The following is a 17,084-nucleotide window of genomic DNA, read 5'->3' on the forward strand; positions in this document are numbered from 1 at the left end:
TGTAGGGCAGTGCCGAGAAAGGTGTACTAGGGACCTTCCCAGCTGAGACTCAGGAAACAGACCCATGTCCCAAAAGAACTGACTTAGAAAACACAAAAAGGTTGACTCCTAATAGCGGGGCTTTCCTTGTTGATATGCTCGTTACCAGCACTACAGGTCACAAATTCTTCCCCTGTTCTCAAAGGATTATGTGCTTGCGGTAAAATATTCACCATACAAGGTACAAAGCTTAAGGGAAAAACCTCTCCAACCACTCAATATCGGTCATGCTTCCCAGAGATAACACTGGATTTTGAATATACACTTGTAGAACTACTTTTATTTGCTTAATATGAACAGGCATTCCACTGCGCGCACTCTTTTGAACTCATAATCCTCCTGCCTCAGCCTGCGTGCCAAGATTACATTACAGTTTGAAACTTTTTGTTTGTTTGTTTGTTTTTGTGAGACAAAGTCTATCATGTAGCCTTGATTGTCCTGGAACTCGTTATGTAGACCAGGCCAGCCTTGAACTCACAAGAGATCCACCTATCTTTGCCTCTCAAGTGCTAGAATTAAAGTTGTGCATCATCATGCCGTCCAGTGTTTTTTCCTTTAAACAGTTCATCAATGGAAAGAACATAACCCACCAGTCTTTCTGACACTGTGTAAACTGTTTCTCTCAACACCTTAAAATCTTCTACTCTGGTCCTCTCAACCATTGGTCTTACCCACAAGTCTACCCAAGAAGACTGACAGAGTGACAGTCTGTGCTTTTCCAAGGTGCAGCTGGCTCCTGGGCAGACACTGGCAGAATACATGTAGTGAGAGCAGCAATAACAACATCCAGTGACCAACACCTGCCATGTGCCAGCCAATCCCTCTGCCAGGCGGGGGAAGACGAACAGAGAGCATGACAAAGTCTGAGTGGCAGCTATCAGGCAGGAAAAGCCTCGAAGAGAGGTGTGACTTGGCAGAGCCTAGCCCTTTGTCAGACCTTCAGCCTGCTACTCTGTAAAATCAATGGCTGTGGATTTACCTCATTTCTGGCTCTGTAAGGGCAAACAGTATGAAAGCCTCACGCTCACTATTGTGAAGACAGAATAAGTTTATGTCAACTAAAGTTCTGGGTCCTGGTCACTTCCAGCACTCAACAGATATGCACGGCCACTGGTAATAGTCATCACTGGGTGGGGTGCTGTGGATATTTATACCATGATGCTGACTTGAAACAACCCAGACCAAAGGGAAAGGGTAAGCTGTAGTGGTCTCCCAAGTAAGAAAATCAGTGAGGCAGCAGAAAGAGCACAGGCTTTGGAGAAGCTGCATGACAAACTCTTAGCTGTGTCATTTAGAATTTGTGAGTCTGTAGACAAGTCCCTTAATTAGCCTGAGCTTCAAACTGCATCTGAGAAATGAGGATCACATGGCCCTCCTGCTGGCTCTGGAAAGGATTTGCAGATGTGAAATTCTGTGGCATGTGGCAGGGAGGGAAGTCAGCGCACAGGATGGTTCTCAACTCAATGCCAATGGGCCCAACAGTGATCTGGGAGGCTTCCCAATGCAAACACCTGGATAAACTCAACCTGAGGACGAGATGGTACATGGAATCTTTTTTCAGGATGGCAGAGGTTGGGGTACCATGACAGAGTAATGGCAGATCCAAGCTGTGGGTGCAGCTAAACCAATGAGCTCCCTGGACCAACCTACATGCCAGGCTGAACATTCTTCCCTATTCCCAGAACTTCCTGAAAGCACAGTGATGGATAGAAGGCAGACACCTACATACTGTAGCCTTGAGTCAGAAATAATGTCAAGACACAGGTTTTAGTTACAGGGGTAAAGGTAGGTCCTTGCTATTGTACTCCTTCTCAGTACCTACACTAAAAGTGAAAAATTTGGCTTCTTTCAGCAAAACTATTAAGTTTCCTCCTGACTCAAAAGCCAAAATGGGTGGTAGGCATCAGGGTGAATGTGGCCCAGAATATTTGCTGGTGCCCACAAGTGATCCTGCTCTTATTCCTGTGACCTGGGAAGGCAAAGAAAAACATATTCTGGAGGTCCGTGATGGCACACTTGCCCTGTCAAAGTTCCAAAGGGAAAAAAGAAATAACCCTGACAAAAGAGCCAATCTCTGTGGCTTATAATACAGGAGATAAGGGCAGAGCAGACTGGACCCACAAGTGGCTGACCTTTGTCTGGGATGAGGTGTGACTCTAAGGCATCTCCTTGGGTACTAAAATACTGAAGATCCTGTTCTGGACTAGGTCTAAGAGCCTATCTCTCCTGCTGCTTCCTGAGCTTTGGGAAGGGAAGAGGAGCCATGCAAAGCTCAGCTTTCCTGGAGGAAAGGGATGAATGTCTGGTGGCTGTTACCAAAGCAAACAATGAGGTCAGAGCCCTGGGGCGAGCCCTGCACTCTTTGGTCTCTGGGGGGCTCTGTGGCTGTTGCTAGGAGACAAGAATAACAGCAAAGTCAGCTTTTCCAGACCGAGATTCACTACCCAGCTCCTGCTCCTCCAGTTCCACAATGCTGGAGGATGTCAGCTAGCTCCAAAAGAGCAGCCAGAACAGACTAACTCTAACCTCGACAAATGGGCAGAAGGGAGATGGGGTTCTGAGACAGGGTGCTTGTTCAGTTCTGATGTGGGACAGACTGAGGGCCTGAGGACAAAGCAGATATAGCTGGTGACTTCTACTGATATTCTGAGTTCTTTCAAAAGGCCCACTGTCTGATCTGTCTGCTCTTTGTCATAGCCAACAGGGCCAGTCTGGCAGCAGCAGAAGCATGGCTGGGTTCCAGAGGATCACATTTGGCAAAGAAAGTTTGTTTTGGGTTGAGTGAGGTGAATCCCAGTGGACGGAAGTGTACACACATAGGAAGAGGACTGATGTAAGTGCCAGGAATGGAGCAGGCTTGAGGCTCTAGGGACAGTGTGGGTGGAGGAAAGAAACTTCCTTCAGTGCCTGCTAACAAGCCACAGTTCACTTTGGGGCTCCACTCTAGCCCTAGGTTTGTGTCAAGAAAAAATGTACCTGCCAACAGGGACAAGAGCAGGCCTAGAACCACGAGTTCTTTGTTGTATTTTGGATCAGGGTCTCACAATGTGGTCTTGGCTGGCTGCCTCTGTCTTCTGAGGGTTGGGACTATAGTATGTATCATCATGCTCACCTAGAACCACAGCTGTCAGTGAGAGACTAAGACAGAAACGTGGTTGTATCCAGTCCTGACTGACCATTGCCCATCCTAGCCTAGGCCCTGACATACTCCTGGGAGCATCCCATAGACTGTAGCCCCAAAGTCCAAATGGGTAAAACAACTTCGTTATCACTTAGAACACACAGCTCCTGCTATCCTCTGATAGCCTAGGGACAGGTTAGAAACCTCATTCTAGTGGCGTTCCATCTATAACAGGGCCACCTGAAGCCACAAGACTTCCCTGCTCCTCCTGGGGCTTTCAGTAGCCAGGCATTCTTAGTCACATTCCTTACCCCCACACCCCTGCACATATGACCACACTGAACTGAGGACAAGGCTCTGCTCTTCCATTCTCTTTACACAGGCCTACCTTCTGCAGGTTTTTCTTAGGTCCCACTACAGACCCAAATACCCAGCATCCTGCTACTTGGGAAGTTAAGTTACCAGTACACAATCTTGCCCAAGTTTAGGGCAGGCACCTTCCCTTTATGAGACTTTGTTTCGACTCTAGTTTACCTCTATTTTTTTGCCCCCAAGACAGTTTCTTTGGGCAGACTTGGCTGTCCTAGAACTCACAGAGATCTGCCTGCTTCCCAAATGCTGGGATTAAAAGTGTACATTTAAAGGTTCTTAAGAAAGCATGAATGTAAGGTTTAACTATAGATCCAGAGAAAAGCAAATAAACACCCTCTGCTGTTACTCCATGAAGACTACATGACAAATGTCAAGCACAATGTTGCATAGGCAACAAACATATGAAACTCATTAGATAAGGATTTGAAGCTATTTTAGGCTACTTGTTCTTGTTGTTTTTTTTTTTTTGTTGTTGTTGTTGTTGTTGTTTGTTTTTTTCAAGACAGGATTTCCCCATAGTTTCTAGAGCCTGTCCTGGAACTAGCTCTTGTAGACCAGGCTGGCCTCGAACTCAGAGATCCGCCTGCCTCTGCCTCCCAAGTGCTGGGATTAAAGGCGTGCGCCACCACCGCCCGGCCCAGGCTACTTGTTCTTTTAACAATGCTAAAACCATGCATGTTTTTAATCCAAGTCAAAAATGACCAAACCCCGGCCTTAACTGAAATGTGGATAGAATACAATGAGTTAAATATGTGCTCCCCACTCATAAAAACATGTCCAGCAGCTAGACCACCCCTACTCTGTAGAGCACATAATACACACGAGTTGCTGAGTTAGGTGCTGTGGAGGTGTGGAACCATTAGGCTCTCCATTTTGCAAACTACAACGCCAAGATTCACAGAAGGTTGGCGGCTCACAAATGCAGAGCTAACAAATAACAGAATTGGGGTTCTTCAAGTCCAGCCTGTGAGGCTTAGGAATCTTTGCCTCTTGGGGAAATGGCTGGAGAAATGGCTCAGTGGTTAAGATCACTGTCTGCTTTTCCAGAAGACCTGGGTTGACTCCCAGCACCCACATGACAGCTTACAATTGTCTGTAATTCCAGTTCCAGGGGTCTGATGCCTCTTCTGGCCTGTGTGGAACCAGGCATGCATGTAGCATATTAAAACACATGCAGGCAAAACACCTACATACATTAACAACAACAACAAAAAGGTCTATGCCACTTTCATTTGGCTATGTGATTCTTGTCTAAGAATGAATCAGTTAGCCAGTAGGTCTGGGTTTTGGTACCAAACCCCACCACAGACAGGGCTTAGAAAGCAATGTGAAGGGTCTATAGCTATTCTCACGTATGGTGTACTCCTGGCAAGCACTAGAGAGCATAATGCTGCTAGAGAGCATTATGAAGAAAGGAGAAAAGGGCTGGAGGGGAATTCCCATGCACTGAGTAGGCTCCTTCCCTCCCAAGCACTGCTGGTCACAAGTACCTGATCTAGGATGTAGTTGCGTTTCTTTCGGGCAGCAATCTGAATGAGACGGTTGAGGCACTGAGTGGCCTGCTGGATCAGGACATCCCAGCGGCCAGCATAGTTTCGCTGCCGACGTAGGCCCATCACCTGTGGTCAAGAGGAAATGAAAAGCAAGTGAGCCGAGGTACTGGACAGTTCCCAAAAGCTGGGAGGTGAGAAAAGTGATCCACAGGTCATCCTTACCCGCATCTTATCCATGATGGCATTGGTACCCAGAATGTTGTACTTCTTAGAAGGGTTGGAGGCTGCATGTTTGATGGCCCATGTTGTCTTACCGGCAGCAGGCAGGCCCACCATCATCAGAATCTACAAGAATAGGACAGGGAAGGGGTGCTGTGAAACAGCAGCAGCATGTAGCATGGTGACATAGTGCCACCCTGGCTTGATGGTGCCCATGATGATGATTCTGACCTCCTGGTAGCCTCTGGAAAATGGAAGCAATAGCATCTATCTCAGTGCTGCTGTTGGGAGTCAAAGACAAGGCTTGTTAGCTTCTGAGTCTAGGGTCTGGGATAGGTAAGAACTATGTCACATCCCACCAACAGGTTATAGAATGATGACTTTTCCCAGGCTCTGGCAGGAGAAAACCGTGACCTTGAACTACGAATACGTATGATAAATTGTACAATCTCAAGAGTCTGAAAATGGGAACTGAGTTGTGCCCATAGGTCATGGATTCCATTTAATCATCATATTTTGAATTCAACAAACACTACATGTAACCTAAATGCAGGATAAGGGGAATGAGTCTTCTCTGGGACAACTAAAATGTTAACAGTCAGGTGTGGCGGTGCACACCTATAGCCCCAGCTACCAGGGAGGCTGAAGAAGGAAGATGACAAAGTCCAGGAGTTTGAGATCAACCTGGGCAACACAGCAAGACTGTCAGAAAAAAAAAATGTATAATGGGAGATTTTCATGCAATGGGATATAGATCATAAAGTATGTAAATGGACAGGACAGCAAATTGCCTGTCACGAGATCTGTTATAAATTAAGAATATCAAAAACAGGATAAACACCAAAATCTTCAGATAAAATTTGTAAGTGGTAGAATTACAGGAAATTTTAAGATTTCTATACATTTCTTAATCTTCTAAAACAAAAATTGTTTATGAGAAATATATATCTTTTTTTTCTTAATGTGCACTGGTGTTTTGCCCTGTATACAGGTGTCAGGTACCCTGGAACTGGAGTTACAGACAGTGATGAGCTGCCATGTGGGTGGTGGGAATTGAACTCGGGTCCTCTGGAAGAATAGTCAGTGCTCATAACTGCTGAGCCATCTCTCTAGTCCCAAGATATATATCTCTTAAGAAAAAAACATCACAACTACATCATCTGGGAGGCTGGAGTAGGATGGCTACAGAGACCCTAGCTCATAAAAAATAAACAAAAAGGAACAAAGGTCATCGGTCCAGCTACTTGAGCCACTGTGGTGTTTGTAACCCAGAGAGGTTGGCTGGAACTGCTCAGCCCTCTCTGAGAACACTAGTAACAGAGTATGCTCCTACACTGCTATGAGGACACCTCTTTTCCCAGATTCAAGTATCGCTGAAGAGTAGCGAAGTTACTTCCCTTTGGACCTCACTCTTGAAACTGCTTTTCAACTCCAATCTCAACCCCAAGGAGTGAGGACAAAGAAGCCACAGGACCAAGTTTATCCAAATATCTGTCCCTTTCAGCACATATAAGCTACTCAGTGTCTCTCCTCTGCCTTGGGTGGCTCTTCTGGCCCTACTTACCTCACACTCTGCTTTGCTCTTTGGTCCAATGGTGCCCCGGATCCGCTCACTGAGGGGAAGGTGCTGGATGAAAGTGAACCCCGGGAGAATGGAGCAGTACGGCTCTGCCCTCTGCCCAAAGTTAAACTCCACAGCACAGTTCTTCACCAGGACATGAGGGTAGAGGGCCTGACCCCCTAAGGCTTCTTTCTGGATTCGGAAGGCAATGCCCATCCACTTGCCATTCTTAGTAAAAGAAAGCTCCACGTCATTTCCACATTCAAAGTCCTAGAAGAGAAAGCCAAGGGTAAACCAGTGTGATGGTGGATATCCGTAATCCCAATATCTAGTAGGCTGAGGCAGGAGGAGCATGAAGTTTAGACCAGTCTAGGCTACATGAGGTGTTGTCTTAAGAACAAAACCACAAACAAATGCTAAGATATTAATTGTAAACTCTTAGTTGAAGGCACTGGGGCTCACAAGTGGGAGAGTCGACGCAGGGAGTAAAACAACCATTTTTCTGGACCCCGGTACATTCTTCTTTGGCAAAGTTCAGAGACACTTTACTGTCTCCTAACCAAAGATTTTGAAGCTGGTAACATATCTGAGTCTTATGCTTAGGCTAAGATAAAGATGAAGACAAAGGTTATCTTGCCTTGTCCCCCAAACTGACAGGGCAGTCTGTACAGATAAAGATAAGAGAAGCCATTTTAACAGTTCAGTCCAGCTCTAAAGATGAATCCTCTCCTTCGTTTAATACACATTCCTAGAGTTCACACACTCTTCCTGGTATATGACTGTGGTGATCTGGATCCCATGGAATTCAGGGGCCAATGGAGAATCAAAGAAAAAGACTCAGTATTGTAATTCAAGAAAACCACTCACGGGTTTCTTGGAGGGAACTTATGTTAAGTCTTGATCAATAGACAAAAACGAGCCATGAATACAAACCTCATGGTAAAAGAATACAGACCTGGTGCTGGGACACATAAAAGGCAAGAGAAAAGTAATCTCAGACATGAAGGGAAGGACTCATTCATTCAACTGTCTACTGAATTGCTGAAGCTCAGTGGATCCTGTTTGTGGCCTTAAGCTAATTACTTTATCTTGTTTCTCTATGGGGGAAAGGGATATCTGTGGTATTTAATATAGAGTCATCCTAAGAATATGGTAAAGCACAAGGGCATTGTAGGTATTAGGGGCTGGGGCTGGAACTGTGGGGGAGGAGTTGTCCTTAGGATGTAAAAGGCTTTCCAAGTTACCTCTAGAGGTTAGAACCACTGCTGACGGTGGAGCAGAGAGCACTGACTTGCTTTAAATATAGTGGCCTAGCCAAAGCTGTTCCAGAAAGGTCACTGAAGCTACTCGAGAGGTTACAGTTAAGCTTCAAAACTCAGAATGAGACAGCAGACTGAAGTCAAGTATAAGTTCTAGTTTCTGACAAAATGGTACAAGATGTAGTATTCTTTCTGAGATTAGGAGACCACCTTAAGTTCCCCTTCAAGGACCAGTGAAATATCCTTTTCTGAGGAGTTTCCCAGTTTTCTATCAGCATCCCCCAAGCCTGCTAATTCCTTACACACCACAGGTTATGACCATGACGGGCAGAAAGGCCAACACAAGCCTAAGGGAATCCTGCCTGCAGTTGTCTCTGCTGTATCTTCTACACAGAGACAGATGGCCCCAGTCACCTTTGCTCTCACATACAAATGAATAATTTGAGTGTCACCTACCTAGGGCATCACCTTTATGAGAAGAACTACCACAGTGCAAAGAAACCAGTACCCACAACTAACATGTCTACCCACATAGCCCCCCGTCCAAGGCAGGGTTGTGGATAGTACCTGCTGACACACCACTGTACTGCACTCTACTCTTGAAATATACCATCTGCTCATTCTTCACTTGGAAATTTATTGCTTTGTTCTTTCTCTCTGTCAAAAGATCTGATACAAACATGTTCCCTGTTTCCCAGATCCTGATTTTTATACTCCCTTTCAACACCCTGTTATGAACCCTCATTAAAGTTATGACATCTTCTAATAAAAGGGAATTGTATGTGGAACCTTTCCTTAAACAGAATTGGATCTTACAAAAAAAAAGTTTAAATACAGGGTTAAGTATGAATGTTAAGGGAGAGAAAGATGCTCAAGGAAAGAATGGGTGTAAACTTTTTAAGAGACGGCTCCTTGCTGGTACAGTGGCTTACATCTGCAATCCCCGTAATTGGGAAGTAGAGGGAGGAACAGGAATTCAAGTGAGCTTGAGATCATGTCTCAAAAAACCAGACTAGATGTGGTGGTGCAAGCCTTTAATCTCAGCTCTTGGAAGGCAGAGGGTAGTGGATCTCTGTGAGTTTGAGGCCAACCTGCTCTTCAGTGAGTTCCAGACTAGCCAGAGCTACATATAAAGTGTGACCCTGTCCTGAAAAAAGTATTCACGGCTGCTCTTGCAGAAGACGACACGGGCAACTTGGGTTCAGTTCCCTGTACTTACATGACAGCTACAAACTGACTGTAGCTCCAGTTCAAGAGGATCCGATGCCCTCTTCTGGCCTCCACAGGCACCGCATGTAAATGGTGCACAGTTATACATACAGGCAAAACATCCATATATACAAAATAAAATAAATCTGGGCCCAGAAAGATGGCTCAGTGGTTAAGAGCACTTGCTATTCTTGCAAAAAACAGGTTCCACTCCCAGCACCAGGCAGCAGCTTACAAGCACCTGCGACTCTAGTTCCAGGTTACCCTCTTCCAGCCTCCAGGGACACTAGGCGCATACACAGTATGTAAAACACCCATATACATAGAATAAAAACAAAACAAAAACTCTCCTGAAAATTTTACACTAGGTAGAGAGATGGTCTGGCCAACACAGGATAAAAGCCTGAAATTCTGTACTGTCACTTGCCCGCAGAACATAATACTGATACAAGGGTCTGAAAAACACGGTCACAAACAGATATTAACGCCTTCAACTTCTTCAAAGTGCAGTCCTAGTGGTAGCTGGCCGTCAATATTAGAAATTACGGAACTAATGAGTTGGTAAGTAAAGTGCTTACCAATGAAGCATGAAGACCAAGTTTGGATACCCGGGCCCCAGGTAGAAAGCAAGTGTGGCAGCATGCGCCTGTGATCTCTAAGAGTGGGAAGGAAACAGGAGGCCGGCCTAGGGCTTGCCAGCCAGCTAGCCTGGCCAAAATGATGAGCTCCAGGTTCAACGAAACTGACCCTGTTTTAAAAAGGTAAAGAAGAGTGCCAGGTTTGGTGTCATATGCTTTTAATTCCAGGACCAGAGTCAAAGGCAGGGGTATCTCTTAGTTTGAGGCCAACCTGGACTACACAGTGAAATCCTGTTTTAAAATGTATATATGCATATTCCTACCCTCCACTACACACAACTTATAACCAGAAGTTAACTTAGGAAGAAACACTACAAATATAGTCCATAACAATGCACAGATGTGGACTGGAGAGATGGCTCAGAGGTTAAGAACACTCGCTGCTCTTCCAGAGGTTATGAGTTCAATTCCCAGAAACCACATGGTGGCTCACAATCATCTATAATGAGATCTGGTGTCCTCTTCTGGTGTGCAGAAATATATATAGCCAGAACACTGCATACATAAATAAATCTTAAAAGAAGAATGCACAGATATATGTGAAAGCCGCTCCACGTGGGAAAAGTGAATTGTATAGGGACCCTGGCAAGTGGCAAAGCGGCACCTACCATAGCTGATAATCTGGAAGGAGAAAGGCTACATCAAGTATGGTGGTGAGACTACAGACATGACAAAAAGAGCCCAATCAAAACCCAAAGAGAGCCTTTAGGTTCCCATAGTCCTAAAAAAAAAAAAAAAAAAAAAAAAAAAAAAAAAAAAAAGATCTTAAGGAATATAGTTAAGCAAAGGATAGAATAAACACGCTACCCTTTATGTTAAAGAAGCAAAACAAGGCTTCTCTTCTTGGGGGCTGGAGAAATGGCTTAGAGGTTAAGAGCACTGACTACTCTTCTGGAGGTCCTGAGTTCAATTCCCAGCAACCACATGGTGGCTCACAACCATCTGTAATGAGATCTGGTGCCCTCTTCTGGCCTGCATGTATACATGGAGGCTGAACACTGTGTACATAATAAATAAATCTTTAAAAAAGAAGCAAAACAAGTGTCCTTTCTCTTGTATTCAGATTCACCCTAGAACAGATGGCTCCTGGTGCAGCTGGAATAAATGAAACAATGGGTGGGGACAACACCTATATACTCGCCAGGCAGTGGTGGTGCACGTCTTTAATCCCAGCACTCAGGAAGCAGAGGCAGGTGGATCTCTGTGAGTTCGAGGCCAGCCTGGTCTACAAGAGGTAGTTCCAGGACAGGCTCCAAAGCTACAGAGAATCCCTATCTCGAAAAACAAAAACAAGAGCTATATACTCTTTAAAAAGTCCTTGTTTCTCTCTTTAAATCATACAAATTAACTTTAAAAATGCTTCTTAGTCCTGTAACACTTGTGTAGCCACTGGAAAATTATAGGGACAGAAATACTATTAACTGGAAAAACTATATTCAAGACTATAGATTATAACCATCATTAATTTTCATCTAAAAAAGGTATTTTATTAGGAAAGCACGGTATGGTGGTTGGATGCTTTTAATCCCAGCACTGGGATGGAGAGGCAGGTGAATCTAAAAATTCAAGGCCACCCTAGAACATATAGCAAGTTCCAGGCCAGAAAGTTAGATCCTACCTTAAAAAAATAAAACAAAGGTCATAAATGAGTTCCAGGAAAGCCTGTCTCTCTCTCACACAAACAAAGATCACACAATACATAGGAAGACTGGGAATCTGTTTCAAACTTAAGGAACCAAGACAGGGCAACAGAAAGCAACACATTCTGGTCAGCTCCCAAATCAAAAATACTCAATTGTACTAAACCAAGCCAATGGGACAACTTACATAATTTAAATGTGTGCTGATGGCAACTACAACTGCCATCACTGATATACAGTAGTATAACAATCTCATATCTGGAAAACACTGTTAAGATGGTAGACTTAAATATATATGAAATATTTAGGATAAGGAGATATATAGTCTATTCTCAAATGGGTCAAATATAAAAGCAAAAATACACACAGCGAAAGTGGTAAAAGGCCCTGAAAATTCTTTATTCTTATCTTTCTAAAATTTTTGTTTTGTTTTGTGTTTCTACTTATTTTTATTCTGATGGTGGTACATGCCTTTAATTCCAACACTTAGGAGGCAGAGACAGGCAGATCTTTGAGTTCAAGGCCAGTCTGGTCTATAGTATGAATTCCAGGACAGACAGAGCTATAAAGAGATACCCCGTATCTTGAAAAAAACAAAATAAAAAATTTTATTAATTTTTTTTTGAGTCTCGTAGTCCAGGCTAGTCTTAAACTTACTATAGAGCTGAGTATGACCTTGAACTTAAAGTCCTCCTATCTCTTCTGAGAGCTGGGATAATAGACATCACTATACCCAGTTTCATGCAATAAAGAAGACTGAACCCAGGGCTCTACATACCCAACAAGCACCCTATCAACTGAGCAGCTTCCCCAGCGCCTCTAAGTTTGAAATAATTTTCCAAGCTGAGAGAGAGAGAGAGGGAGGGAGGGAGGGAGGGAGGGAGGGAGGGAGGGAAGGAGAGGAACTTTCTTTTAAAAGGAGTTGTGTGAACAAATAAGGGCAAAAGATAAGATCCCAGGGACATATTCTCTGGGCAGTCCCTTCCTCTGGGACCTCATGACACAGTTTACAAGACTGCTTGTGATTACCAATGCTGACTATATGGAAGGGTGCTACTGAGCATTTACTATGTGCCTCCTATTATTCTAAGTGGTTGTAATGGGTTAAAACTCAACACGAAAGAGGTACGTACAAAGATTCTTATTTGGAGGAAACTCAAAGAGAAGTTGTCCAGTGCTGTGAGCCTTAGAACAACAGCTGAACTCAGCAAGTCTGGGTACAGAGCCAAAAGCTATCACCCAGACAGTGACTGCTGGTCACCACTCTCCAGAACTAATGCAGCAGCACACACACCCTCCATCTTACGCTTCTGCTCTGCCAGAGGACAGGGCACAATAGGAAGTCAGCTCAACTAAGGTTAGTTCAAAAAACAATTTGGAAGATAAAGTGATGCCAATGGGGGCCCAACGCTAATACAATGCCTTTGAAAGCAGACTGGCTATTTCACAACAGAGGGAAGAAATTCTCAAGTTTGATTAGAACATATCACTGTGGTAACCATAGACAGAGGGAGTTGTGTACACTTGAAGTCCTCAAATCTTCGTGGTACCATAATCAGCTCTGCATAAAGACAAGAAGGGAAAAGATGGCAGAATCTCACACAAGTCAGCAATCCCTACTCTGGAGGAGACAATATCAAACCACCAGAGACAATAACATATGGAGAGAGTGGCTGGATAAACATACACAATGATACAGGTACCCTGAAAAAGTCTACACCAGGCACCTGGCCCTGCCAATTCCCACAGGCTGCCAGCACTCACCGCAAAGCAGCCAATCACATCGTTCTCTGCAAATTTGTCTCCGTAGTTTTCAAAGCGGCTATTGGTAGACTTCTTCCCTGTGCCTCCATAACCATAGGAAAAAGGCTCTTCACCTGAAGGAAGGCACAGGCAGGTTAAATCTCTGATGGACACAACACCTTTACAGCTGCCACAGTCATTGTCTTTACTATTTTGAGACAGTCTCACAGTGTAGCCCTGGCAGTCCTGGAACTCATGCTGTAGACAAGGTTGGCCTCAAACTCACAAAAGTCCACCTGCCTCTGCCTCCCAAGTACTGGGATTAAGGGTGTATGACACCATGTCACTGCCGCCACTTCAAAATGAAGACAAAGATAAATTGAGATGACCATTTCCTCCTGGCTAGCTGGTACTTAGTTTACGACTGCACCTATGATTTTGTATGTTTTGTTGAGACTGGATAACAAGTAGCCCCAGCTTGCCTCAAACTCATTATGGAGCCAGGTCTGTCCTCAAACTCTGATCCTTTTGCCTCGACACCAAAAGCTGGGATTCCAAGTATGTGCCACCATTCCTTCTTTTAAAAACTTATTTTAAAAAATAATTTATCTTTAAGTGCATTGGTGTTTCGCCTGCATGTATTTCTGTGTGAGGGTGTCGGATCTTAAGAGTTACAGAAAGTTGTGAGCTGCCATGTGGGTGCTGGGAATTTAACCTGGGTTCTCTGGAAGAGCTTCTTAACCACTGAGCCATCCCTCCAGCCCCTCTTTTACAGACTTTTAAACATTGTGTGTGTGTGTGTGTGTGAGTGAGAACCTGTTTGAATTTATGTGACCATGCAGGTCCAGGTGCCTCAAAGTGCTGTTACAGGTGGTTGTGAGCTGCCTGATATTATGGGGCTGGGAACCAAACTTAGCTACTCTGTAAGAGCAACAAGTAACCACCCCGTTCCCCCTCACCACCACAGGGTTTCTCTCTGTAGCCCCAGCTGTCCTGGAACTTGCTCTGTAGACCAGGCTGACCTCAAACTCAGAGATCTGCCTGCTTCTGTCTCCCGAGTGCTGGGATTAAAGGCATACTCCACTACTACCCAGTTTGCACTTTTTTCTTTTAAAAGATGAAATAATTCTTAAAAAAAAAAAAGTTTTTTTGGAGGTGGGGGTAGGAGTTCAAGACAGGGTTTCTCTGTGTAGCCCCGGCCATCCTAGAACTTGCTCTGTAGACGGGGCTGGCCTCGAACAAGAGATTCGCATCTGCCTCCCAGGTACTGGGACTGAAGGCATGTGCTGCCACCTAGCTTATTCATTTGAATGTGAACTGGTGTTTTCCCTGTATGTATGTCTATGTATCAGGTCCCCTGAATGAGAGTTACAGACAATGTGAGCTGCCACGTGGATGCTGGGAATTGAATCTTGGTCCTCTGAAAGAGCAATCGGTGATCTTAACTGCTAAGCGGCTTACCTCTCCAGTCCCTCAACCTATGAGTCTTAAAGAATGCTGCCACATAAAGAAGCAAAAAGAGTAGCTATTATTATTGTGTGTGAATGGGCATGTAGAGAGGTCAGGTGACCTCACAGAGTCAGTTCTCTTCTTCCATTTTTACAAGGGTTCTACGTACCAAGTGCTCTTTACTGGCCGAGCCATCTCTCCAGTTCTTAGGGGCTTTATAACCTGATGTATCTTTCTGTGTGTGTGGCGCTGAGGATTAACCTAACATATCTACTTTTAAGGATTTATCTTAAGTTGTCAAGTAATTACAAGAATAGGAATCCAAGCAAAAAGATGCAATTAATTTATATGAGCAACAAAAGGAAACTTGTTAAATAAACACAATAGGGCTGGAATGTAGCTCAGTGGTAGGGTTTTTGTGAGGTCTTGGGCTTGACTCCTAGCACCCATTACAGAAAAGAGAGAGAGAGAGAGAGAGAGAGAGAGAGAGAGAGAGAGAGAGAGAGAGAGAGAGAGAGAGAGAGAGAGAGAGAGAGAGAGAGAAGAAAGACAGACAGACCAAAAAGAATGTCCTACTCTGGACAGAAAATCCATAAAGAACTTAACAGGGTTTAAGAATTTATTTCAGTATGGTGCAAGGGCAGAAATGGTTTAAAATAAAGGGGAACAGTTCTCTGCAGAGAACTTTGGACCCTCTCCTAAGAGAAGTGAAAGAAGTAACTCTGAAAGAATTGTTCTGTGGCAGGTCCTCAAGTCAGGCAGTGAGTGACACAGTAGCATCAGTTGCACCTGTCTCCAGGTGTTCTTAGTCCACTAATGGGAAGAGCAGCTTAGGAGCCCCAAGAATCCAGAGGAAGGGTGGTCACTCTATACTGAGCATTGCCTGGCTGACTTCTTACCTAGCTGAGTGCTGCAAGAGTCCAAGGACCAGCCAATACGGACAACGTGGGGGTCGGGCTCTGTAGATGGAAGGTGCTTCACGGAGATCTCCTCATTGATCTGAGGACAGAACACAACAAGGCTCAGGATTGATTCTCTCAAAGCTGCTGGATTATGAGGCAATGTAGGAGGTAAGTGTATCAGACAATAAAACAGTGATGGTGCTTCATGGTGGTTCATGCCAGTATCTCAGCACTCAGGAGGCAGAAGCAGGAGAAGGGCCACAAATTCAAGGCCAGCTTGAGTTATACAGTGAGGGTGAGGCCAGCGTGGGCCAGTGAGATCCTGCCTAGATAGGTATAGGTAGATAAGTAGATAGACAGACAGACAGACAAAAAGATAGAGAAGTTAAAAAAAAAAAGAATGAAAAGACTTTGTTATCGGAAGAGGAACTCAAGCAGCTCCCAACAGTCTATTATGATGGCAGGGACTCTAAGGCACCACAGAGAGTGTTTCCAAACACCCCACCCCTCCTTTTCAGTCTTATTACTTGTTGCAGAGGAAATAAACTTTCACTGGAAAAGGCGCTTGCCCAGAATGTATGAGGCTGGATCCCCAGCATCATAAAAACAAGACAGTAAGTGCACACACTTTGTAACCATGCACTCTAGATCATCCCTAGGTACTAGGCGCCAAGGATGCAGTGTGGGTGTGCAAGGATACCAAGGGTAACACTGTTTTATAAAACCCAGGAAGAAAAACATCAATAAGGAACCAGGTACATCATGGTACAGCGAACTCACAAAACCAATTAAAAAGATGAGGCAGAGCTAAGGAAAGAGTATGAAAAAATCCAAGACACACTAGCAAGTAACAGAAGCAGGGAAAGAAAAGCACACTTAACATCCGTGTTGCCCTGCTCTCCCTCTAAACTCCCGTTGAAAGGAAAGGATAGAATGGGAGCACAGGAGAATATCTGCCTTTTAATTCCATAGTCTGTGCTACCCAATTATATCATGATGGCTCCCTGGTCTATCTACCAGAACTGGTCTGTAGCCTTAGAAAGATACTACATTTCACTGACTTTCAGACATTTTCTCTATCTACCTTTGAAGGAACAGTTCATCTTTCAACCACAGAAGAAAGCCATGTAGCTCAACAGTATTTAAGTGGCCCATTAAATACTGTGTCTTCAATCGATGGTGTGTCAGTCAGTAGAACAGCCCTGTCTCAGCTGCACTCTAGACTGGGGTGAGAGTACTTATTCATGGTTACACTGTGAGATTAATGGAATAATTCACACAAAGAGCTCAGCACTGATACTATCTATGTGTGAAGGGCTCTACAGATACTATCATAAATAAGTTTGGACATACAAAGAAAGAATACACAAGAATTTTTTCTCAGGGGCTGGAGAGATGGCTCAGAGGTTAAGAGCACTGACTGCTCTTCCAGAGGTCCT

At 44.4% G+C, this 17,084-nt stretch overlaps 1 protein-coding gene across 6 annotated transcripts in view; it reads right to left on the reverse strand.

The window, feature by feature from the left end:
* Window positions 1–17,084, reverse strand: part of Hnrnpul1 (heterogeneous nuclear ribonucleoprotein U like 1) — a 35,250-nt gene that overhangs the window by 6,691 nt on the left and 11,475 nt on the right. For all 6 annotated transcript variants that reach the window (XM_038338924.2, XM_038338921.2, XM_038338920.2 and 3 more), the window contains exons 6-10: window positions 15,643–15,742; window positions 13,316–13,428; window positions 6,809–7,075; window positions 5,248–5,370; window positions 5,023–5,151 (exon numbers count right to left, since the gene is read on the reverse strand). In XM_038338924.2, the coding sequence (XP_038194852.1) occupies window positions 5,023–5,151; window positions 5,248–5,370; window positions 6,809–7,075; window positions 13,316–13,428; window positions 15,643–15,742 (732 nt within the window). The remainder of the gene's footprint in view (window positions 1–5,022; window positions 5,152–5,247; window positions 5,371–6,808; window positions 7,076–13,315; window positions 13,429–15,642; window positions 15,743–17,084) is intronic.

This window comes from Arvicola amphibius, chromosome 8, assembly GCF_903992535.2.
Source record: "Arvicola amphibius chromosome 8, mArvAmp1.2, whole genome shotgun sequence".
In the NCBI taxonomy this organism is placed as follows: Eukaryota; Metazoa; Chordata; class Mammalia; order Rodentia; family Cricetidae; genus Arvicola; species Arvicola amphibius.